Genomic DNA, 24918 nt, shown 5'->3' with positions numbered 1-24918 from the left:
CTGCAACTGTTTACAAAAAAAAATTGCTTCCACTCTTCAGAACAAGAACTTGAGAACACAGCTGCAGCGCCGCAGACAATATGTTCTTTGACATCCTTTGTAGTAAAAAGTCTCAAACTAACTTTGGCCAAGTTTACTTATTTGGACCACATTTACTTAGAGGACACAGAGTCTGGCAGCTAAATTCTGCTGAAGTTTGATGTTCACTCAGCACGTTCTATATCTAAGTTCCAGGCTTTCCCCTCTCATCCTTATCAACGTGACAGCTATGGCCAGAGCTGCCTAGGAGTAAAGTGAGCAGATGCTCCTGTGTGTCTCTCTCAATGCCTTCCATATTGCACCAAGTAGAAAGAAAAGAGAAAGAATCCACTTTCATGGGTCAAACTGGATCAAACTAAAGGAGGGAATACACAGAGACAAGGAAACCACTGCGAACTGCTCCTAGAAACAATGGCAGGCTGGTTTAAAGGTCAGAATAAGTAACCTAGTGGAACAAATGCTCTGTTAAGTATTACAAGGTTAAGGAGAGTGATGCACAAGTGAGACAGGACAGAACTAGTAAGGATAACAAAAAAAAGGACTGTAATTGATCCTTCTATGTTTTTATGAAGCCATGTTCCATATGCTTAATATTCAGATTCCCATTCCTCTGTGGACAGGCAAACAGCTTAGAAACTCATTAGCAAAACATACGTCTTATACTTGTCAACTGACGGACCTATGGAGGGAATAACCATCTATACCATGGCTATAAAGTATATATAAAGTACTTTTGCTCAAAGAAGCAACATGTTTATATTGAAATCTAAAGAGTTTGAACCAGATGAGTATGCATGGAATTTGTTGTTTCTTGCTGGTTTTCTCCATTTTGTTATTCTAGAGACGTAGGATGCCACATCTAATTGCAAAGCCTAACCACTAGACTTATAAACCATAATTATTCCAAAGTTAGTAGATGACAGTTACTGTTGTCTGTGCAAACAGTTCAATTAATGGTGTATTTATGATACCCTATTCTGTTACTCTATTTTTCTACAGGACATCTTCCTATGCAGTATATGACTTTAGTAGTACAGTGGTGATGAATTGGTGCTGTGTAACAAAGAAGCTGTCATCTTGAAGACTCCTGCTTCATTTGTTACAGTGACTGGAGCCTGTGCACGGAAAAAGTTGAGGGATAAAGGTAAGAGAAGAGAATAGTATCAAGTTTACGATGACAAAAAGCTACAGAATTAAGACTTTGCTACAGAGATTGCATTATGCTGAGTAAGTTATACAAGTAAAGATTATACTGAGAGGTCACTCCTTTGGTCTTCACTCTCCAAGTGTTTTCTACAAGAGTCACACAGCTCTATAAAGCTGTGCATTTGGGAGACAGACCCATCAAAATACATCCTAGACAGTGATTATACCACACAACTCAAGTATGCTGAACAAGATGAACACCTAAATCAGAATGTGCTTCACTTTTCTCCAATTCTCAAACATGAAAATGGAAATCAAATACCCATTCACTTCACTAGGAGTGAATAAATTCTTGTTTGTGAACCACTCAGTGGTAATAAGGAATACTTGAGAAAAGCCAACAAGAAAATTAACAATTCCGTCATCATGACAGCATCTGAATAATAGACAAAAGGCAGAACACATGCCAAAACTCCCAAGTCAAGTGAGGATAAAACACTGCAGATTTAGTCAGTACAGCAGGTTGTCTCTTCTCTCTTTTTAACAGCTTAAACATTAGGCATTAAGTCTAAGATATTAAGAGCATCCACAGTGAATAAAAAAAAGTTCCAAGTAAACTCTATTTGAGATAACTCCTTCTTTGCCATGAAGATAGAGGGATGCTAGACAGATCACAAGTCTAGCTTTTATACTGGGGAGTGGTGGGATCCCCCCCCAATGTCACCTCTGCAGAGCACTGACTGTGGTTGAAGGCCCAAATACAGTACTGCAAATCACTAAGTACTATTCATTCATGAGAAATCATTATAAGAAGTCATAAAAATGCAATTCAAGAAATATTAATAGAAATTTAATTAAAACTGGATAATCCTTCAGTTCTGTTACTAAGACACTTAAAATTTTCATTCTTTGCAACAAATACTGAGTGAATAAAATTATTCTCTATCCAGAGTAAGCCCAAGAGAATCCTTTCCATTATGTTATTAGCTCTGAACCACTGGACCTTGCCAACACCTGTGTTACTATGAAGTTATTCATTAGCAGCTGAGGACATAGCTGGGAGTAGTCATTTTTAAAATGCATTTGCTATCAATATCAACTTCTTGGAAGTCTCTCAAAAGCATATCTGGGACAGGGAAATGTGAATATATGCTGTTAAGGACTGTGTATATCTGTCCTCACTGGTAAGCACATGTGAGACTATGGCCTCTGCTACCCTCAATTGCTTTCCATTCAGCAACCTAAGAGAAGGTGCTAAGGCCTGAAGACAAAATAGAGTGAAGGAATAACTGCAGACAGTGTAATTAGAACTCTAACTAGAGTTGTTTTTTTTCTTTTAATTGAAAATCACGTTGCACAGGATTCCCACATGCTATGCTGGTTGTAAGTGAAAGGAAGAGATCACCTCCCTCCCAGTTTACTCCCAGCAGTTGGCACCAGGCTTCTATGTCAGATCTTTACCTGCTCAGATCAGATACGGGAACATGCAAAGTAACTTTGTTAGCCTAGGGTAGTCAAAACATTCCCATCCAGAAAAAGACAGTTTAGTGACTCTAGATCATTCTAACTTTTAAAGTAATTAAACAAGCTGTCAGCTTATGCATCTGAGGAGATATCAACCATGAGCAACTGAAGGTCAGTTAGGGCTAGAAACCACTTAAAACAGCTCAGCTGTGATGAAAAAAACTTAAGTGTATGTGCAGAGGGAATTAACAGACCGTCCTTGAAACGGAAACATCATCTTGGAGAACAATGAGGTACCAATTAACAAGAATTTTAGAATGATCTCCTGAAAAATGATGCCAAGTCAGAAGAATGGTGAGGTTCCTTCCATGTGCTATATCAATAGCTTTCCTGAGTAAATTTAAATTAAAGACTGTCTCAGCTTCACTCTTTATATTATATTTGCATAGAAGAGGGTACACGCAGAACTTCCCTAACAGTGGTCTCATTTGGTTTTTTAACCTGTACTTCCCACACCTTAGAAAAAAATCTAGTATTAACCTATCACAGACATGCAATTTTTCAATTATTTTCTTTCATTCAGGCTCCTTTCTACTGTCTCCTTTTCACACATGTATTATAAAGTATGTAGTTTTGCTTCAGAAGCAATAAACATGTTTCTATCTCCATATATTTTCAGAAATGAATATATCTGTGTAATGCTCATCCTGCTGTTTTCAGACAGATTTAAGATTTAGCAAAAGACTTTCACATCTGAAGTCAAATCAATGAACTTCCAAGCCTAACACAACCATATCTCAGGTACTGATTAGCAACACAAGCTTCAAAGTCTAAATATAGTTTAATTCCACTCTAATTATAAAGATGACCTTACAGAAGCTTTATACTAACCCGGAATAGGTTATCTAAGTTCTCTCTGAACTGTAAATACCTATAAGAATAGCTGAAGACTGTTTCTGAATCTTAATAAGTTCTTTCTTAATTTTCTCAGTGGTACCAATCTCAATTACTGGATAAATCTTACCCCTTTTGCATTTATTGTCATAGGGTTTTTTTCTTTGTTCTCCTGCTACAGAGTATCAAAGTGTACATGCTCAGTACCTCCTGATCTTTATCCTTTCATCACCCTTTTGTACAATCCTAAATTTCCTAGATGTCTCAAGAGTGTTTAAATGGGCAAACTGTTGGCTTTTTTTCAACTGTCCTCTTTCTGGACATTCACTCATTTCTGCTATAATTGTTTTAAGCAAAACAAAAATATGTAATTGTGTTATCTTGCAAATTAATATATAACATCGTAAAATCATGTCTTTGGTTCTATTCTGCACATTTCAAGTATGGTCCAGCATTACAAGACTTGCATTCAGTCTCTGTAGTGTGGCTCCTCTTCCCTATACAGTTGCAACAGGCACAAGACAAAACATCCTATCTATCTATATCTCACCAAAGCTATATGCACTATTTCCTTCATGACCTTTGATAGAGATAAATATGGGGTAAGGCAGGGAAACGTGAAAGCGGCATCTAGAGCATACTGCATACTAACAACCCCAGACAGATTACATTTACTTGAGTAACTCTTGATCCAGCTGCTCCACAATGACAGCTCTAAAGTAATCCTTCAATTCTATTAGTTTGAAGAGGAATAAATTGTACACATTTATGTCAGTTAAATTCTGTTTATCTAGCAGTATTACCATGTGATTTCTGTCACCTACTTTAAAAAATAGAGTTGTCATAGCCACATCTAACACTTTTAAAGCGATGTATCAGCTTAGCACTCTGTTGTTTAAAAATATTTGATTGTTTACTTCCACTTTTGGAAATAAACCACAACCATAGCCATCTTATCAACCAACTGCTTTATCCAATGTCGCCATATGTTAATTTCAGTACATGAAGAATTAAATTATTCCTACATTTCTCTCACTGCCAAAAAGCAAGCACAGAAACCCTCCACATCCTAGTACCTACCTTTATTCTATGAAATCGAACAATATCTCCAACTTTGTAAATTTTTGGTAGTGAATCTAGATTTCCATTAAAAAGAGTGCACGTTAACTTCACATTTGATGGGTCCACAAGTGTTACAACTGAGCAATAATCTGTAAAATATAAAAGTGTTTGAATGAATAATAGGCATTATGGTATTATTAATACACAGGTATTAAACTTGGCATGAACAACGACATGGCCTATTTTTTTCTGCTACAAACTACGTAACTCCTCCAAAGTCAATTTAGTTACAGGACCAAAACAACTGAAGTGTGGCCCATCTTGCTGATAATTAGCCCAAATAACGGAAAATGAAATGGGTGATTAAGCACAGGTCTGTGATCCAGGAACACACAAAACTACTTCTTCTATCTGCAACAGGAATACTACTTTTTCACATTTCAATTACTTCCTTTATGAAATGAGGAGCACATGTACTATCTTGTACAATCCTTTTCTAAGATTTACTTTTGCACTGTCTTCTGAAGAGGTAATGAGTTCTGTAACTACTAAAAGCAAATTAAAGAATAAATTACTTCTCTTTCACCTCAACAAAATGTGCAAGATTATATACTGCAGGCATACACAGTCCCACAGTGGTAGTTAAAAAGTATAGTAAGAATCTGAATGTCCTTTTGAAATTAAACTTCATTAATAGAATTTCACTTCTATTAATGATCTAAAAAGTAAACTCAAAGATACAAGTATGACAAAGCAAACCAGCTCAGAATAGAGCAGTATTTGCAGATGACAGAAATGAAACCTGTAATTTTCCATTTCAGCTTACAGAAGCATGTGTGCTCAGATACCTTACAAACATAAAAAGGAATGAGTACAGTTGCTCTTTCACAGGGTGCTAGCTGGTTAACCTGCCTGAGAGCTATACAAATACGCAGTATCAGCATGGCTGTACGTTTAGAACCTCAGGCATCCACATCTTGTCCTACTTGCTTTTAATCAAGACTACAGTGTTTATTTTTTTGGCTACTTACTGTGCTAGATTTACTGAAACTTACAGCTCAGGCCTGGACTACAACTTTTTCAGCAGATGAGTAGAGCAATAACTTTTATAACCTTTTATTTTTACCTTGATGACAGCCTTTATACATTTACGAACACAACATTTTGGCTTTTCAAAAGAGTTAGCAAGATCCTCAAGCAAAACCCACAATTTTTAAGCATTAACTGTTGAATACTGTTAATTTAAAGTTTGAACTCTTGCAATGGTGAACTCTGTTGGTTTTCAGTTTGAGCATACCACTCAAATGTCAGAATGAGAAAACACAAAACCAGTATTCGTAAGAGTGGCAAAATTATTTTGTACTTTTCCATACTGGTGTAACACTGATTTACTATCTCTCTTAGCATTTTCCTGTACTCTGAAAAGAGTGGAAATATCTAAACTGTTTGCAGTGCGCACAGTGCTTTCAGACCAGAATAATGAATAAAAGTTTTGTTACTATTCATTCTGACTGAAAAAAGCATAAAAGACTACATCTGAATTACCCAAAGCACTTGGGCAATTCTCCAGTCTTTCAATGCCATTTACTTTTAACTCACACTTTTACTGTCACAGTCCTATCTTAAGAATGTAAGTTTTCACTGTAAAAGTCTGTTTATTCATACTGCTGACCTGCATATAAAATACAAACACACCGTTTAGAAGCAGGAACAGTTCCTCTGTGTACAGAAACCATTTACACCTGCTATAATCTTACTATTATGGACCCTTATTTGAATTAAAAGTTCTTTGCCAATTTTTGTTACATTTGGTAACAGCCAACAACAGAATCTCAGCAATGTAAAAAGAAAGTAGTTGTAACTCTTACAAAGACTTGCACGAAGACTTAGACCCATTCTCTTTACGTATCAAAAATGAGAACACTCTTCATGATAGAAAACTCTCTAAACAGAGTAACACACAATGACATCATAATTCAGCAGGCATCAAGTCAACACTAAAGAACATGAATGAATAAGCCCATTTATGAATTCTATTGCTAATATTCAAACAAACTACAGAAACTACCTGTACAAAAATGAAATCTGAACAACTGACCAGAAGCTTCTTGTTTGGCAGTGTGAGCTTTCTCAATTTCTATAATGATGAAATTAAACACTGGAAGACCACAAATGAAATCCAAGGTTAAAGGAACTGTGGCTTGTGGGTAAGCCCATGCCAGCCACAGCAGATATGCACACATAAGGATGGAGGAACACACATCAGAGCAGAGGACAACACTAAGAACAAGGGTACGGGGCTGGGGGAAGAGTAAGAAAGAAGGAGCAATAGCAAGAAACTGCTATGCACTAAACCCAATCCCCTGCACCCCCAAAAAGACACAACAACAACAACAACAACGGGAGTGGAGACTAGGAAGGGGGAAGGAAAAGTGTCTGGAGTAAAGCTGAGCCTGGGAAAAGTGGACAAAAGGTGTTTTCCCTAGGTGTTTAGATGTTTCTCTTCATTGTTTCTTAATACCTGAACCAGTTATTAAGTGTTTATGTTAACCGGCAAGGAATTAAATTCCCCGAGTCAAATCTGTTTTGTCCATGACAGACACCTTTTCAACTCTCAAAAATAAAACCCCAAACAAAAAAGCAACAAATCCAAACAAATCAAACCCCCCAACTTCCCTTAGCTATAATTCTGTGAGGCAGTCAGTGACAATGACACTAAACCAGAGTTTACATATCTGGGAAGTGAACAAAGGTTTCATAGTGCTAAGACAAAGTTAGTAAAATCTCCATCATGCATTTTATAAAGATACAGACAAATTTTTGCCACACAGCTTTGAAAGAGAATACTATCAGTCTACAACTGACAGTTTTACTTTATATAAAAACTACAGGAATGCAGTCAAAAGAAGACAATCTATGAACAGACTCCCCAAAAATGAAGACACATAGATTAACATACATAATTGTATGTGCACTGCCTATTCCTTCAAAAAAAAAAAAATTGTTCTGCCATTTTCAGCAAATACACCTTTGATTTTCACTATCACTTAAACTTCAAAGTTTAAATTCTCTACTCTTTTGAGTGGCTGAAGTACTGAAAGAAGAAATGCAATAAATGCTTGCTAAGAAAAAGAAAACTACTTTGCCTACCGATACAGAAGTATTTCTAGAAAACCCCTACTCTTCCTCCTCCAAGACTTTTACACAGACTCAATAATGATAAATTCTCATCTATTGCACTCAGAAGTTGCTAAGCATCACTCTTTGCATGCTCCCACCAAAGGCACATGGTCAAGTACCATATAGCACCTATCCTAACATTCTATGCTAGGATAAGCAGATATAAAGAAAGTTGCATCAGTGGCTGACAAAACTGCAAGTATTTATACTGTAATATGAGGATGGATTGTTGTATTTCTTTGAATAAGAAATATGAAATATTTTTGGTTAGAGGTTAACTTAACAGTTCAGCTGCAAAATGACATGAGCAAAATGAGCAATTAAGAAGAAAAACCCATATGGCTCAAAGATTTACAATCCTTTGAGGACACAGGGTAACATGTTACAGTGCATTGATAAAATCCAACATAGGAATGAAGTGAATAATGAAAATGATCCACAGTAAAATTGTGGTTACTCTTTGATGCTGTGCTCATCACCTTCACACGTGCAGCTGCCTGCTAAGGGAGAAAAAGAGAACACACTCCCTCCATTTGCTGTGCAATCAGCATACTCAAATGACTAATAATCATCCTACTCAAAAGTAATATAAATTATACTTCCTTTATACAGTTCGATAACACCTACGTAAGTTCAGTTTCTGCGATTTTAGACTTCCATTCTTAACTATCATCTCAAAACATCACTTCTACATTAAAATTAATTAAAATAGAGTTCTTCAAGAACAAAGCATAAAGACCAGTTTTCTTCCAAAGAAATCCTTATCCAGCAAGTCCTTTTTGAAGGTTAAAACCAAAAAGCCATGCATCTTTCCTTCTCCAGCTGGAATGTGAAAATTGCCTTCTGCTTTCCATAGCAGCATAGCAGTTCAGTGATCAAATTCACTTTTCTGCACAAATAATGAATTCAACTCTAAACAGTATTGCTGAATTTAAATAATATCCCAGTGTTATAGGAAATGATATAATAAATGCCATTGGTCAAGCTTTTGATTTTTCATAAAATACTTTCCAATGAAGCAAAATCCCTCAAGCAAAAAAAAAAGTTTACATATTGTAGTCAATCAATTTTCCTTTACTAGGTAAGTTTACTTCACTGATTAACTTTTCTTAAAGAAGGAAAACTTTACCACTGGCAATTTTTACTTGTAATAATCTGTCTTAAAAATATTACACTTACACACTGGATTTACAGTTGAACTTTATTACTATGAAAGAATGTTTTCACTTTCATACTAGACTGACTCAGTAAAAGCATTGGGTTTAGGCTTATACTACACAGAACTCCAAACTATACCTATGGGTTTTTTTAATATATGGATTATTATGAAGGGGTACTCCCACTCAGGCTTAACATCATGTTAAGGACTGCCAGCAATGGACACCTGTCTAATTATGCTTGTAACACCTCAGAACTGGTGTTTATGCTAAAAAAAAAGCAGAGAAAAGCAATGTTTGGTTTAACGAAAGTACAGTGATGCAACTGTCCACACGCTTCTTGCATCTTTCAGACTAGTTCTTAACTGTTCTTTAGAAATACAATTACCTTACCTTGTTACTTAGTTTTTTATTTCATCTCATATAAACCCCACAACTATTTGATGAAGCAGCTTTTAGAAAATAAATTTATGCAACAAAGGGAAATCATTAATATTGCACAGACTATCTTAAACCTAGTCAAATTCCAGATCAGTGCAAGGTTACATTAACTACATGGAGAACACTGATCTCCTCCAGGCTTCTAGGTCTTGACTTTAAATAGTCTGAAATACGAATGTTTTGTAGCCCTGCAACAGTCATTGAAAAGCTGAAGTTTCCTCCAGTGTGATGACGGTTTAGGTTCATTTTTCAGGTTATAGCTTTCTTTTTATAAATGCCATAGCATTTCCACTCTTTTATGGACTGTTACATCACTCATTAGCATGCTCAGAAAGTCAGCATCTCTCCACAGTGTACAGATGTATTAAAAAAAACAAACCCATACACAAACCCCACAGATTCTTACTTTTTATTTCAGTCACTGTAAGAAAACCTGAACTGCTACAAAAGCTTTCCAGATTAGTAGTTACTGATGTTGTAGGAAGCCATTTAGCACTTACTGATAAAACATTTTAGTTTTATTGAGGACTTCAGCAGTTCCTAACAAATGCGTTTGTATAAATTTTTAAGGTAGAAAGCATCGATTTAATTATGAATCTCCTTTTGGGCAATCATATATGCAACTCCTGACTAACATTTCAGTAGAAAACCCACTATCCTGAATCAATAACTTCCTCCTGCAAAGAGAGAAAAATGTTTTTGGCAATGTTGTTGGCAATGAGGGATGCTAATTAGACATTGCCTTCTGTTTCTTATATTTCAATACACACACAAAAACAGAGGGAGATTATTGTAGGAAATTCTCTCTTCAAAACTACACCAAACATCAATGTTTTCAAGAATTACTGAGGCCATTCAATACACAGGTGTCTTTGTACTAAACCCAAGCAGTTGAACCAGCTAATTTACCAAATATGTTCAACAAAACACAGGAAGGAAAATAATGCAAATATACACACACTCCTATACAAACACATATACTGCCAAAACCTAAAACAAAACCTTTAAGAATCAAACTGAAGATGCTTTACTACAGCTTGTTATTTCTAACATGCAATACACCTAAAGAGATACATTGAGTAACTACCAGAAGCATCTGGCTGAACAGATGCTTTAATGCCATTATTTGTAACTTGTAGATCAAAGTGACTGTCCTAAGATTTCTTTCTGTTAACTATTTATTCAACTGTATTTTTTTAAAACTTTTATTTATCTTCATTATTAAATGATAGGAAACAGCAATTATTTTAAAAAAAGAAACACAAACTCCACTATGAACAGAAGGGAAAGAACATTAATCTCATTTTTAGGCTCCAGAAACAAAATCACTATCTTTACCTCTGCAAACCTTTATTCTGTTCTGCAAAATTTAAATTCATCCTCAAAAAACCAAAATGGAACTCAATACTTCAAAGACCAAAACTACTGCAGATTTAACTATAAGCCTGCTTCCTCACAATTAGACCATCAGTTACCACAACAGTCTGGTTATTACTTAAGAAAATTTGACTATTTTAATCAAAGTTGCCCACATGCTATAGTTTAAAGTAATTTTTTTTTTCAGCTACATAGTTTTAAAAAAATTCTGGACTGAGAATTTTGATGAACTTGGCTCAAGATCAAATAAAAACTGAAAATAAAAATAAAATTTAGGGCTTAAAAATATCTTGAGGAATCTGATTGTTGGTTCTTAAACTGTATTTTGGGCATGTAGAACTGCAGACCTGGAAATGTTCAAGTTTTTAGAAGTGTACTTTCTGAAAATGCTACCCTTTATTAATTTGATTCTAAGAAGTATTTCAATAGTTGTCATTCACATGCATGTCTAGGTAAGCTGAAATGAGACTTTAATTCAACATCTGACATTACTATACTGCATATATCTAAGGGAACAAGCTAGGTGGAGGCTTCCCCAGGAGAACAGGATTTTACTCTCATGACATCTTGTGAACTAGCAGCAAGGATTCTTCATGCCATAATTCTTCCCTGCACTATGGAAAACAGTGACTAATATCTGCAGGGGGAAAAAAAAAAAAAAAAAAAAAAAAAAAAAAGGCAGACTTGGGGAAGCAGCAGCATCACACTAATGTCCCAAAACCTTCATGGTCAAGCACATAACGTCTGTAATTGGACACTATAAAGACAGATGCATTTACTGTTTTTACTCAGGCTAAATACTTGAGATGTCCTTGTTGGGCTTAAGGGAGGGGAGGAGGAGGTGAGAATCACCTTTGCTAAATATAATATAAAATACCTAAGACTCTTAAATTATTCAGGAAGGAAACTTACAATATAATTCTGAACACCTGCAAGAGACCTTCCAGCAGACAGAAACCCATCTGTCTGTTGTACCAAGCAGGACCTGAAGTACTTCCTTGGATGGTTTTCAGAACACATGAAATTCTCATGTATAGATATTCCAAACTACACACCCTGAGCTGAAGCATGCTTAGTTAAAACAACTTTATCTGGAATAAATAATAATTTATGATCATACTGAAAACTCATTTCATGCATTAGTGTTTTAACATTTGTCTAATGCAATAATTGTCATCAAAATTATGAACGTTTATAGATTATATAAACTGACAAGGATAACTTGGGTACCACTTGCTTTCACGGGAACACAGTGCAAAGCTTTAGCCTTAAGCTTTAATACATGTAACAATGAGTAATATCCCCTATCTAGGGGCATATCTATACAGTGAATAGACACCATACAGATTAAGTACAGTGGCTCCACTGCCCATGCTTCCAGCAGGTACCAGTTTAAAGCTGTATGATTCTATTAACACAGTGTCAGAAAGAGAATGTATGAGTGCAGGATTGTGCCAGATCTAATGCGACTACAGAATCTCCTCACGACCCGTTTCATGCCCTAGCATTTCAGAGCAATCATTAAGTATTTTGCACCCTCTCAAGCAGACATAACTCTGGATTGTGTAAAAAAACCAAAAACCTAACACTGAAATATTTAACTGAGTGTGAATATTTTTATGTCAATCAACTTTACCATATCAATGATATCTGTTTAGGAGATTTTCATGATACAGTAGCAAGTGAATCATAACTATCCTCATAAAAAAGAAACTTTTCAAAATTGTGTCCATTATCTTCATTGATAAATTGTTGTGCTTGGGGTTTTTTTTTATATTACCAAAGGAAAAAATATATGGAAGATATATTAGAAAATTAATGATATTTAGGCAAGGACTAGTTGTTAAGTAAATGATCCTCTATTTAATTTCTACTACTTATGAAACTGAAGTCATCTGTCAAATAACTCAGTTGCAAAAATCTGTCCTAGTTGTTTCAGAGACATATTATCCTGACAGTTTATTTAACATTTTTGGTTTTACACATCTGGAAAGAATGGCTGTCTTGATAATTTCCAGCAATTGGTGCTTATCTAAGTAAGATGTTCAAAGTCCACAGGTCCCCAGAGTCTTGTTAAAGCAGCTGGACAAATCACAAATCTAGACCATGCGATCCTTCAAGAATGTCCTGCCGTGATTTACTCAAAGAGTAAAAATAGTACTTTCTACATTTTATTAACTTCCTTCCTACCCTTTTAGTGGTCAGCAGTGTGAACAAAGGAAACAAAAGCTGTAAAAGATTTGTGGGGTTTGTTTTGTTTATTTCTTTTAAGCCTGAGTTTTGAACCTGCAATATTTTTCAAGGGGAAAGTACCTCCATTCACAGCTGGCAATATTCTGAAGTATTATAGACAAAGCTAATCTTTTCAGTTCCTTATAAACACAGCTAAGAAATCTATTACAATTGCAGGCTGAGACTATCAGTGAGAGCTCAACTTTTCAAATAAATATATATATGTATTTATGTATCTATATATTATATAGATATTGTAAGACTGATAGCATTTGAACAGGTCTAGCATAAGCAATCACCATACAGCAACACAAAATGAAGATTTTGAGAAGCTCACTACAGTGGACAGATGTTGTTTGGCAGATTGACTTTTTGATGTTTTCTGCACAATCAAAATTAAAATAATTTAACTTTTTAATGTTAAAAACAAAACACTTATCTGCTCTGTATAATGACCTTTATAACAAAGTCTTTAGCAGATTTAGTGGCGTGTCAAGCAGGAAAGAATATCACTAATGAGAACTCCCACCCAAAAGAAGTGTTTTGTAAACTTTTAAATTTACTCATTCTATTTGAGAAACCATGAAGACTCTGTTACTATTGTTTGTCTTTTTAAGATAAAGAGATTTTTCATTCCCCTGAGATTTTTATCTTCAAAGGAAATTTGCTTCTCAAGATCCTTTCTGCAGATTTATACTCATTTCATTATAACCCAAAGAACAGGAATGTTTGAAAAACCCAGAGAGTCCTAGCATATATGCTGGGGTGGCCTTGGTGGGTTGTGTGGTGCCCATCCAGCTGCTCTCTCACTCTGCCTCCTCAACAGGACAGGGGAGAAAATAAGGTGGAAAAGCTTGTGGGTTGAGATAAAGACAGGGAGATCCCTCACCAGTTACCATCGCAGGCAAAACAGACTCAACTTGGGGAAGATTTAATTTACTACCAGTAAATATAGGGTAGAATGGTGTAAAAGACTAAAACACCTTTCCCCCCAAACTCCTTCCTCCCAGGCTCAACTTCACTTCTTCATTCCTAACATCTCTACCTCCCCTCTTCCCTAGAACAGTGCAGGGGGGATGAGGAATGGGGAGTTGTGGTCAGTCCATAACAGATCCTCTTCTTTCACGCTCCTTCCGTCCTTACACGCTTTTTCTGTAGAACAATCTGCTCATCTGAGGTCTGCTCCAGCACCTGGATGACTTCCTCCCCTCCTGCTTCCCTGACCTTGGTGTCACAGGGTTGTTTCGCACATTTTTCCTCCTCACTTCTCAGTGCCATGCCGTGTTTTGCCCTTTCTTCACTTGGTTTTCCCAGAGGCACTGCTACCTTGACCAAGGGGCTCAGCCAGGCCCTGTGACAGGTGGGCTGGAACCAGCTGTGCTGGGCCCAGGGCAGCCCCAGCCACTCCTCCTGGAGGCCAATCCCCAGGGCACCCACAGACAGCACAGTTTGCTTCTTTCCCATTTTCAAACCTTTTTCATGCCTGGCAGCCCCAAATCCTTCTCCTTAAGCCCCCAGCAACCTGACACTACCCATTCACTAGTATCTGGGAATCTATCTCTGACCTTTGAAAAGCTCCTTCTGGAATCTTTCCTTCAATTAATATGTTATAAATATTAAGTATTGCCTAAGTATTAACTGTAGCTAAATCACATGACAGTTCCAAAAGTATTCAGTTCTAGGGGTAGAATAAATTTTATTACTATTACTTGTAAGCTAGCACTGTAACTTGATTTGCTATACACAGAGGAAACATGCACACACTTAATTTAGTATTTTATGAATGGCTGCATTTCTAACTAGAGAGCAGAACACTTTTCTGTTTCCACACTAAATGCATTGAGTTCCTGCAAACACTTTCATTTACTGTTATTCCTCTCTTACATCTAGGAATATCTGTTGTGTTGTAACATTTCTAATGAAAAACAACTGGAAAACTGTAGTCTTCCACTTTTACTGGGTTACAGTATTAAAAATCAATTATTTTCTGAAAAAAGTGACAACCAACTTTGACACAGCCTTCTCTTAACAACTACCATTTGCTTTTTCCTATATAAAACACTCAAAACAATATATAATCTTAAAGATTTGTAGTTTATTGTTTAGAAAAATAACTTTAGTGTACTGATGACTAAATTAACATTAATTTTATCCTACTCTACACAGTCTCAAAAGGAAAAAAAAACCCGACCAAACATGCTATATTTGCTATAAAAACAGATGGACCATTACTGGCTTAGTTCCCAACTTAATGACTACATCTATTTTTCAAATGTTTATGTTTAAATTAGATTATCCCATATTCTTCAGACTTGTTTTTTGTTTATGTTTTAGAGTTATTTTGGGAACACTACTGCCTTTTCAACACTAAGAATGCACAGCAGAAAGGTTTTCTAGGAACAAGCCTTGTCACCTTCTATAACAAACAAAAACAGGAACATACATTTTGACAACTAACTGTATGGGAAGCACAGAACTGCTCTCCTGCAGACATCAGGGCACTGAGCCCTAACGCTGCAGATATATGCTTTCTTCTGTTGACAGGGCCAACAGTATGTAAAAATACTGCTGAACTCCCTGCTGCAAGGAATTCATTAGCTGCAAGCTATTCATTAGCTTGTGGACCTAGTTAATTTCATATATTCTTGAAAATTCCTATGTTACTATGACTACTGACGGGGCTGGTGGCTGCCTTTAGTACAGCTGACACCTGGTGTACTACAGCCCAGAGAGCAGCACACACGTCTTGTCTTTTCTGTAGGCAAGCGTTAGACCACACTTTAGCTACAAGCGAGAGCAAAGATTTCCTGTCAATAGGATCTTTCAAACCAGTATACCTGCTTATCTAGAAGAATACTATGTGCACCAAACAGAAGTAATTAGCATAGCCACAATACAGATTATATCAGTACAGTTCATTTGAACATACTGAAAGTAGTATACATGTATTTGTACAGACCTCCCAGACGTTTCTCCTACACTCTAAACTGATTCAAATGAAGGGTGAAGATTGCTTGGTATTCAAAAGTGAAGCCATTAGTTGAATCTTAGCTGGACTTGGAACTTTTTTCAAGTGTGCCACCAAGTTTGCACACCTTTTGGCTATTTCATTTTTGTTTCAAGCTACCCAACAGTAAGCAAAGCTCATTCTGGAAGCCATGGTACTGCAGCTATAGTACTGTGCTCTCACAAAGGCATTTAATGCCTTGCGTGCATCACCTTTCAGACTGCTGCTGGCAAGTTTTTGAGCAAGTAAGATCACACAGATCTGTTTGAAAAGATTTTGCAAACAAGCCACTAATTCTTAGTTCTGATTTAACGTTCACTTAAATTTTGGTATTTAGAAGCCAAATTCATGGCTACTGACATTGTTCAAGAAACTTGCATGCATAACTAACACCATAAAAATCAGTCACCATCCTAATTATTCTTTTTTGTTTGATTAGAAATACATATAGAAGAGGAAACCCTCCCTGAACTTTAAAATGCACAGTAACTTTATAACAAGCATAAAATACTTTGATTAATTCTGAATCAAATAAGAAACTACTACTTAATTGAATTTAGCAGGGATATCACCTAGCTGTATACTTACTGAGCACCTAGTGAAATGGTATGATCTTCTAGCAAAACCAACACAATCATTAAGTGTTCATCTCTCAGAAAAAATTCAGTTGTTGCACAGCTTCTCCAAATAACAAATATACTGGCACCGCATAAGCAGTTCATAAAACTCATTGTCAAAATCTCAAGGAAGAATTGCACATACTTACACAATAAACCTTTCCCACAAGGACAGGTGCAGGGCTTTTGCGCTTTTTTTTTTTGCACAGGTCACTTTCTCTGTTTTCTACTGATAGTATTAGCTTCATAAACACTTTCTTCATTTACTATGTCCACCAGTCTGCCTAAAGTGACTGATATCCCTTACCTATTTGTTGTTCTGTTTTCTTGAGGTTAACTGAGAACTGTGGTCAAAGGATCACCTGAACTTTTTGTTCTGGCTGATTTTTAATAAACATCGTAAGAACAGTTCTGTTTGATGGAGGAGTTTTATATTTCTTGAATATAGTACGTACCAGTTCCTTTGCTTACATATGGAGGCTTGAAGAATTTCACAATGCCATACAAATTCACTATAGTTCCATCTTTAAGATGATTCAGAGGAGTATACACATATTTTGGTGCAACAGACTGGAAAGGCATGATAAAATTAGGGAAGAGAAGAAAAAATTGTTGAAATATTCATCCATAATTTTGTCTTTTAACATTATATACCCTCAGATATGATTTAATCCTAAAAAGAAAAAAGGTTATCTATTTCTTCCTTATTCACTTTAGACTCTCTAAAGATACATACATATGTATTTTCACACCTAATAAAGCACACAAGACTTACTTTCATTTTTTTGAGAAATCTTCCTTAAAATAATGTCCATATAAGTTTCAATACATGAAATAGGTGAATAAAAGTAATTATAAGAAAGAATGATGGAAAGTGATTTTTTACTGATTGATTTTAACATGTCCATGCAAAGGGTTTTTCAGAGTATATGCATAAATAATTTTATAAGTACTATTGACAGTGTCACTGCACAGATCACTGTCTCAGGGGCTGGTGGTTTACCTCTCACAGCCATTGTGTAAGTCTTCTCATTAAAACAGCATTTCTTGGAGGATTAAAGAAATTGAGGACTACCTTCTACTGTTTAAGGACTACTATCCTTTCACCTTAAGGTTACATTATATGCTGATTGGTCTCTTTTAAAGAATACAAATTCTGCAAAACGGACTGAAAACTGGTTTCCTATTACTATACTGGGGGGTGGGGAGAAAAAAGAAGTGTCTTCCCAAATTAATACAAAGCCAAGCTGTAGCATCTTTAGTACTAAACCTTTAACCTTATGATAAAGAATAATAGAATTTCATACACCAGTTTCTATGCCTTTAATATACTATCTCCTGTAAATTTTTAATTTAGACACATAAAGGTTTGTTCTAAATGTTAATCAAAAGATAAGACCAGTACATGAAGTCTGATTATAAATCAAAGGAAGATTCATATTTACATTTTTGTAAAGCGCATGATCTTTAGAATGACCATTACCTTTCTAGTTTATCTCTCAAACCAACATACAGCCTAGTTTGAGATCAAAATAACTACACTGCAAGTACAGAAAAGTATTACTTTTTCATATTTTCTTCTGTTTTCCAGACATATTATTTGCAAAATTTAAAACTAAATAACTGCTGTGATGAGAGTATGGAAGTGTAATAGGCAGGAAAGAAAAAGAATTCCATCCAGACATTCTTATTTACATGTAGTTAGTCTCTCACAGTTTAAAAACATCCCAAATATAAACTCACCACAGATGCAGTTTCTGAAGCAGCGTATTTTTTTTGTTTAGGATAAATCTGAGGAGAAAAAATAACAAACTTGCTGATTACAAAATTGAAGACACTGCATTTGATAACTCTAAAGCAAATATAACACCATAAGCAAATATAAAACAGCATTACAGGCTCTTTTGCTATGTGAATCACTTCTGAAACTAGTACAATTTTATCCTACAAAGAAAACAGTATTTACTCTGATTACACTCAGACAAAAGCTACTTTAAGTAACACATATTTTCTAAAGCAGAAGTGCAGTATAACTCAGGTCACATTAACTCAGGGCACAGTTTTGCTATTATCTTCAGTGAAACATACTTCTTCTATCTGTATGTCATTGCTATCAATAAAAAATGTCATGAAACAGTCTGCACTACAATTTTAATTGATTTTGTTTCTCATTGAGCTGCATGCCAAACTTTAATTATCTATAGAGGTAAATTCTGGGGGGGGAAAGAAGTGCCTTTCTGAAATAAAATATTTTCTTAAATTTAAAATTATTTTCAGACAATTTTACAGAAAAAAGTTCACACCTTAATAATGGCACAGAATGCATTTTAGAAAGACACTTTTCTATATGCTTTTGCTTTTAATTTTTCATAATTATTTCTAAGTTTGTTTCAAAATCTGATGGATGGGCTCAAAGGAATCACCATACAGTATAATGCTTTATTGTTCTCCAGTGAAGGTGCCCTTTCCTTTTCACTGACTACAGAATAGTTTACAGCATTGTCACTGAGAGTTCAGTTCAATACTATCATCCTCCTTCTTAACAGTAGTAAACAATTACAGTCATCAAAAACATGCAACACACTCTCACCAGATGCCCATAACTATTGTAATAACTTTCGTAACAAATATTAGAAATATCTCCCACTGAGGCATCCAACAAAGTTTTTGAAAACTTAAGCTTCATTCCACACCCAGACACTCTCACTGCTCCCCATGGAGGGGCTATGACAGTTTTCCAAATGCAAAATATCCTAAATACTTTGGTATTTAAACTTTTGTAATTTTAAAGTCCTATAACTTTTAAAATACCTAGTTAGGCTTAAAAAGATTAGCAAATGTTTCTTGAAGCAAAGACACAGTGCCTACAACAGCCATGCACTGCTGATGCATTACCACACATAGAAGCAGCAGAGGAAGAACAGGGTACCTCCACTCTCATATCTCAAAGATGGAAGCATGTAAGATGAACTGTACTGATGCAAGAGTAGCACAAAAGAACAAATATTTTCCTCAGAAAAAAGGCTGTAACTCTTTCAAAAATTAACAATCTAGGAATTCCTATATTTCAAAGGCAAAGTATAATGATGTGAGTTAAAGCAATACAAACTCATAGACCAGAAAAAAACCTAAGAATTATAAACTCAAGACCACTCCTGCTCCCTCTACCTTGTCTGCATTTCCGCACTGTGTCATGCATGAGAATGATTTAAACCATTCTCCAGGTTTCAATAGTCCTCTAGGGATCTATGTAAAGCCAACTAAGGTCAAGTTTCTGCGCTCAACAAGTAGAAATTTACTGGGGATGTCCAAGATAATTTGGATCTTGCATGGTTTGGGTTATCACAAAACTGTATGAAGACACACAGAGATGTGTCCTGACAAACATGCTAAAATAATCTAATGTATCAGATCCTAATAGATTTTATTGCTTTTTCTACTGTAAAGGTATTTGGAAAAAAAAAATTTTGGGTACTCACGTACATAAATGGCTGATCCATCTTCTTCAGATGCCTCCAGGTGGCAATGATGTCTACCATCCTCTGCTGCTGTAGGTGATTTTGCCAACTTAAATCCTGCTACTACAACTGTGTCCTATGGGAACAGGGTGATAAACAGATTATTACATAGGCTGTACCACATACTTTTAAGAGCATGTGATGTGAAATTTCACCCTAAAGTCTCAAGAAATTCAAGAAACAGAAAGCCTGAACAAATTCTCAACACTGCCTTCAAGTTTCTCTATTTAGGTTTCCATCCACAGAATTCATATTTCCAACCAATGCCAGTGAGCATTTTTTTTTTCAATTTCTGCTAAATTTTTTTGTGCTTTCGATGCTACTGTGACTGAATGCTAATTTTGAAAAGGGCTAGAGGGGAAGAGTCACACTGAATAAAAAAGCATAATTCCCCTTCCAAAATACTGAAGACTGACTCCTTTCTGAGTTAAGTGTAACTAAGCTAGAAAAGGAATCAGACATCAGATCAGTAGTGACAAAACACTCTTTCCTCAGAACTTAGTTCTTACTGAGCTACAACTACATTTTGAAGAGATTCTACTTGTAGATATTTTCTGGTTTGGTCTTCCAAATTTCCTTCTTAAGGGTCAAACAGGTAGGTCAATCAATAGGTAGGTTTCTGGTAGCAAAAGAGACATTACAAACTTGTGTGGTGTCACTCCTGCGATTCTGGCACAGAAAGTAATTGCATTTGCAACTGTATTTTCACTTTGGTATAAAGTTCCTCAGACACCAACAAGAAAAGGATGATTTAAGGGGTAAATGATTTAAGCCCCTGAAGCAACTCACTGTTTTAGCAGCAAACTTACATTTTTTATTTTTTTTTTTAAGGGGAGGAAATAGAAAACATATTTAGGACACAGAGATAGTAAGAAAGGTATCTGACCAAACAAAGATAATGCTGGAAAGTCTGATACAACGTAAAGCTCGTTTAAAATCAGTTCCTTTGGTACAAGAACTGTATAGCAGGGCTATACCAGTGTGATCCATTCCAATAAACATGTTAGACTCGGAACCCTATTTCTATTTGACCTTCTACCAAAAGCACTTCCATAAGCTTTTACTGAATGACTTTCATTCACGTGTTTATTTGATTACAAGATATAAAAGGGTTTTCTGATTAAAGTTGACAGTTTTAGCTAAATATTGCACTATGATGGCTATTTTTTGCTATTTCAGCAATCTGACAATGCTACTCTAAATGATTTAAGATCCAAAACCTTAATGTTTTGTGCAATAAAGGCTACTAGCTTAAGTGACAGTGATATATTTAGTTATTAAAGGATTTATATAATTACTGCAGAAAAAAAGTTTAATCACACAGTTTAATACAAAAGGAAACTATTTAGGGCATGGTGATTTTCCGGTAGTGCTGTAAATGGGAGTACAATGTATATTTTGACTAAAAGACAACATGTAAGTCACCTTAGTGTAACCCATACTCAGAGCTACATAAGTTAAAATAGGTCAAAACAATTAGACCGCTCAATATTTCTTGCGCCTGGAACACACCGCCCTACTAACGTATGTGACAGTCATTTCATTCTTTCCACACAGAAACACAAGCTTCAGGAAACTCAGCTACTTTGCAGAAACCAGGTGTTAACATGTGTCCTTCCTTTCACTGTTGCTGATGCTACTCATGCAAATGTTCCTTCAACAGTGAAATCAACCTTCTGCTAAAAAGCTTGCCCTTCTATACATTATTCCCATTTCAGCATTTTATTAGATTGCAGGCTGAACAAGATTCTAGGACTTGGTTGCTGAGTCAGGATTGGAGCTCTGTACAGCTGACTTGCCTTGTTCTCCTGTGTCAGAAGGAACTTTAAAATTACAGACTCAAGCCTTTACACAAGTTGCTAATAATGGAAACTTTTTTGTGAATAGTAATAGATCACTGGTGACTACTTTCAAGTAATATGCAGTGCATTACATTTCATTCAAAAATCACCTGTGAAAGGACTGTGCAATTTCAATGAGGAAAAGACAACAGCACTAGCCTCAAAATCTAGTTTTATAGATAGAACAAGTATATTCTCCAGTCTGTTACAAATTCATGGTCAACTCTGACAGGCTGTGACTTGCAGATTTTTAACACGAAAAAACTTTACACAAGGTTTGCACACTGCTTTGAAATTTAATGCTATATTAGTCTTCAAAATAGATTAGTTTCAATTTGACCTTTAGCTACAAAATTCTCTGATAAGTGGCTTGGGAATCAAAGTCATTTACATAAATTGGTGGATTTTCTTACCAACAGAAGAATATTACACTGCACACATATATACATATATAAAAACTCTAAGATTCAACCAACATTTTGAAACAATAAAACCAAATCCTACTCCCCTCATTCAAATAAAAGTAAGAAATAAAGGAAAGACAGTATTTCCCCTGACACTTAATCTGTTACAAAACCAAAAGCCTCTCAGGAGACAAGAACAACATGGTTATTCACATTTTTTGGGAATAGCCTGCTCCTCCCTCCAAGCTCATTAGCTAAAGCTGTAACAGTATGGGAATTACAATATGAAAATCTACAAAACTGAAGTTTGAAACAGTAAGAGGCAAACAAAAATACTGGACCTTACTGAAGTAATTCTTTAATGGCTAAAACTTTGCCTTTTTTAAAAACATTAAATCTATTTCATAACTGCCAAATTGCAACTCTGCTAGTTTCAGAAGTCACTGTGTTCCCTCACATTCAGATTCTTCCACAATTAAAACCTCGCTTGAGACACACGGAAAGTACTACAAAGGTTCTACTGGGGAAGACTGAACACTGGTTTTAGTGTACTCTGGCTGTCTAAGGGTTGTCCTCTGTGCGCTGTGGTTTCCTACCCAGCTCTTTAGTACTGATCTTTATCTTCTAATTGCCACTCAGAGCCTTGCTCAATATTCTTATTATTATCAGGACAATACAGCCAATTTGTTCTTCAAATTTAAAATTGATTCTCCGGTTTGTATATTTAGAAATAAGTTCAGGAACTACCCATTCTGGGCTCACTGTCAAAATTCTGTGGAACCAAAAAATTTGTATAAAGACTGTCACTCTTATTTTATACATATTTGATGGATGTAGAAGATTTTTCTGCCCTAAGCAGACTGGTTTTGCTGATCTTCCAGGCATGTTTCTCTCTTTAGCATGGTATATGACAAACACTGAAATAAGGCTTTGATTCACAGCAGAATCCAATGTAAAACTGACCTGCACACCTTACCACTCAGCCCAAAAACCCCGTGTTGTTCCCTCAAGTTCACACGTATCAAAGGGCTGAAAAGGGCCACGCACCAATTTTGACATAAATTAAAAGCACAATCTCTAAAGGGGTTCTACTAAAAGGATCTAGGTAATTTTTATTCTTGATAGCTAAATCAATTTGAAAGAATTCAATCTGTGAAATCCTTCATTCACAACCATGAGGTGTTGCTGACTTTTCCTTCATATAACCTATGCTCGTTGGAGAAGATACTTGATGTAAATAGAAAAAGATGCCCTATAGAATTTTCTTTTTTGCTCTCAAAGATGTATTTAATAGATCACATACTACAGAAAATGTATACTTCCCAAGACCTACCACCATGCCATCTGTCAGAGCAAGCACCTTTTGCTGGAAAATATTTCTTAGACTCAGTGATTTCTCCAAAATCAAAGTTTTAACCCATTCTGTTTGTGGCACAAGGTTGACCAACTGCTGATGGAAGCCATACAGTAAATTATGCCAGAAAAAATTCCCTAAAGTACAAGGAATCACATTGTAAGCAAGACTTCTGAAGTATTTTACTGATTCATAAAAAATACAGTAAGCTATTTAAATATATATTTAATATTAATTACTGTTAATATTATTTCTCATTATTAATATTAATTTAATAAAATACATTATGTGACAGGAAATAAGGCAAAGTAAGAGTAACAAAGAGAGAGAAGGGTCTACAAAGATATATGCCAGAATCCTTCATTTCCACGGGAAGTTTTCACCAATACATGATCTTGCAATTTATTTTTTTTTTAAAATGCTGCACTAGGTCACAACTATAACTTCAGAAAACTTTCTTCAACTATTCACTAAACATTTATTAAACTGTTTTTTTAGCCTTGCTTTTTAGAGAGATAAATGTCACTGTCATGTCAGTCTGCCCTACATGTTCTGTACTTTCCAAACCTCTTACTGACTTCACCTAAAATGTGAAAAATGATAAAAATCTCAGAGTTACACCTCTGTTGGGAAAAACATAAGGATAAACAACTTTTTCTTAGCTGAGATACTCTTCTTCACCCATTTGAAGAGGCAGCCAGTGTATGTCACCTGCTCTTTGAGGATTGTCTACATGACAAAAGTAATATTTAAACATTTAGTTCCTTCTATCTGCATATATTCATGAAATCCATGTTAATTTAGTCAGATTAACAATGCTGAAAACATAGGGATTCAAAAGTTATCATGTGAATATTTCTAAGCACATAGTTATAGAAAAACTGTAATATAGGTCACTGTACATTATATAAATACCTCAGCTCTAATTTTAGGTGTAATTCTTGAAATTAGCAGCTTTGGTCCCATTTATTTCATGAACTGATTCATGCATCCTTAAAAACCAGTAAGATTCAGGGTGCAAGCTACTATCCAGAAACAGAAAGATCCCTCTCAAGGAATATAAATAGATCTTCCCCCCCCCCCCCCCCCCCCCCTCTCCCCCCATCCCACACCCCACCCCTCTCTCAAAGCTGGAAAATAAGCAAGTCATTATTTAATCTTAGGTAGAATTACATAAAAAGCATA

General features: G+C 35.6%; 1 protein-coding gene across 3 annotated transcripts in view; it reads right to left on the bottom strand.

Moving 5' to 3' along the window:
* POT1 (protection of telomeres 1) overlaps positions 1 to 24918 on the bottom strand; it is a 75916-nt gene that overhangs the window by 38383 nt on the left and 12615 nt on the right. For 2 of the 3 annotated variants that reach the window (XM_055807949.1, XM_055807950.1), the window contains exons 5-8: positions 20100 to 20210; positions 18360 to 18407; positions 17072 to 17186; positions 4624 to 4754 (exon numbers count right to left, since the gene is read on the bottom strand). In XM_055807949.1, the coding sequence (XP_055663924.1) occupies positions 4624 to 4754; positions 17072 to 17186; positions 18360 to 18407; positions 20100 to 20210 (405 nt within the window). Of the gene's footprint in view, positions 1 to 4623; positions 4755 to 17071; positions 17187 to 18359; positions 18408 to 20095; positions 20211 to 24918 lie in introns of all 3 variants that reach the window. The other variant, XM_013302724.3, reaches the window with a different exon arrangement.

The sequence above is a fragment of the Falco peregrinus genome, chromosome 6, assembly GCF_023634155.1.
Source record: "Falco peregrinus isolate bFalPer1 chromosome 6, bFalPer1.pri, whole genome shotgun sequence".
Classification (NCBI taxonomy): domain Eukaryota; kingdom Metazoa; phylum Chordata; class Aves; order Falconiformes; family Falconidae; genus Falco; species Falco peregrinus.
This window is presented reverse-complemented; position numbering and strand designations above follow the sequence as displayed.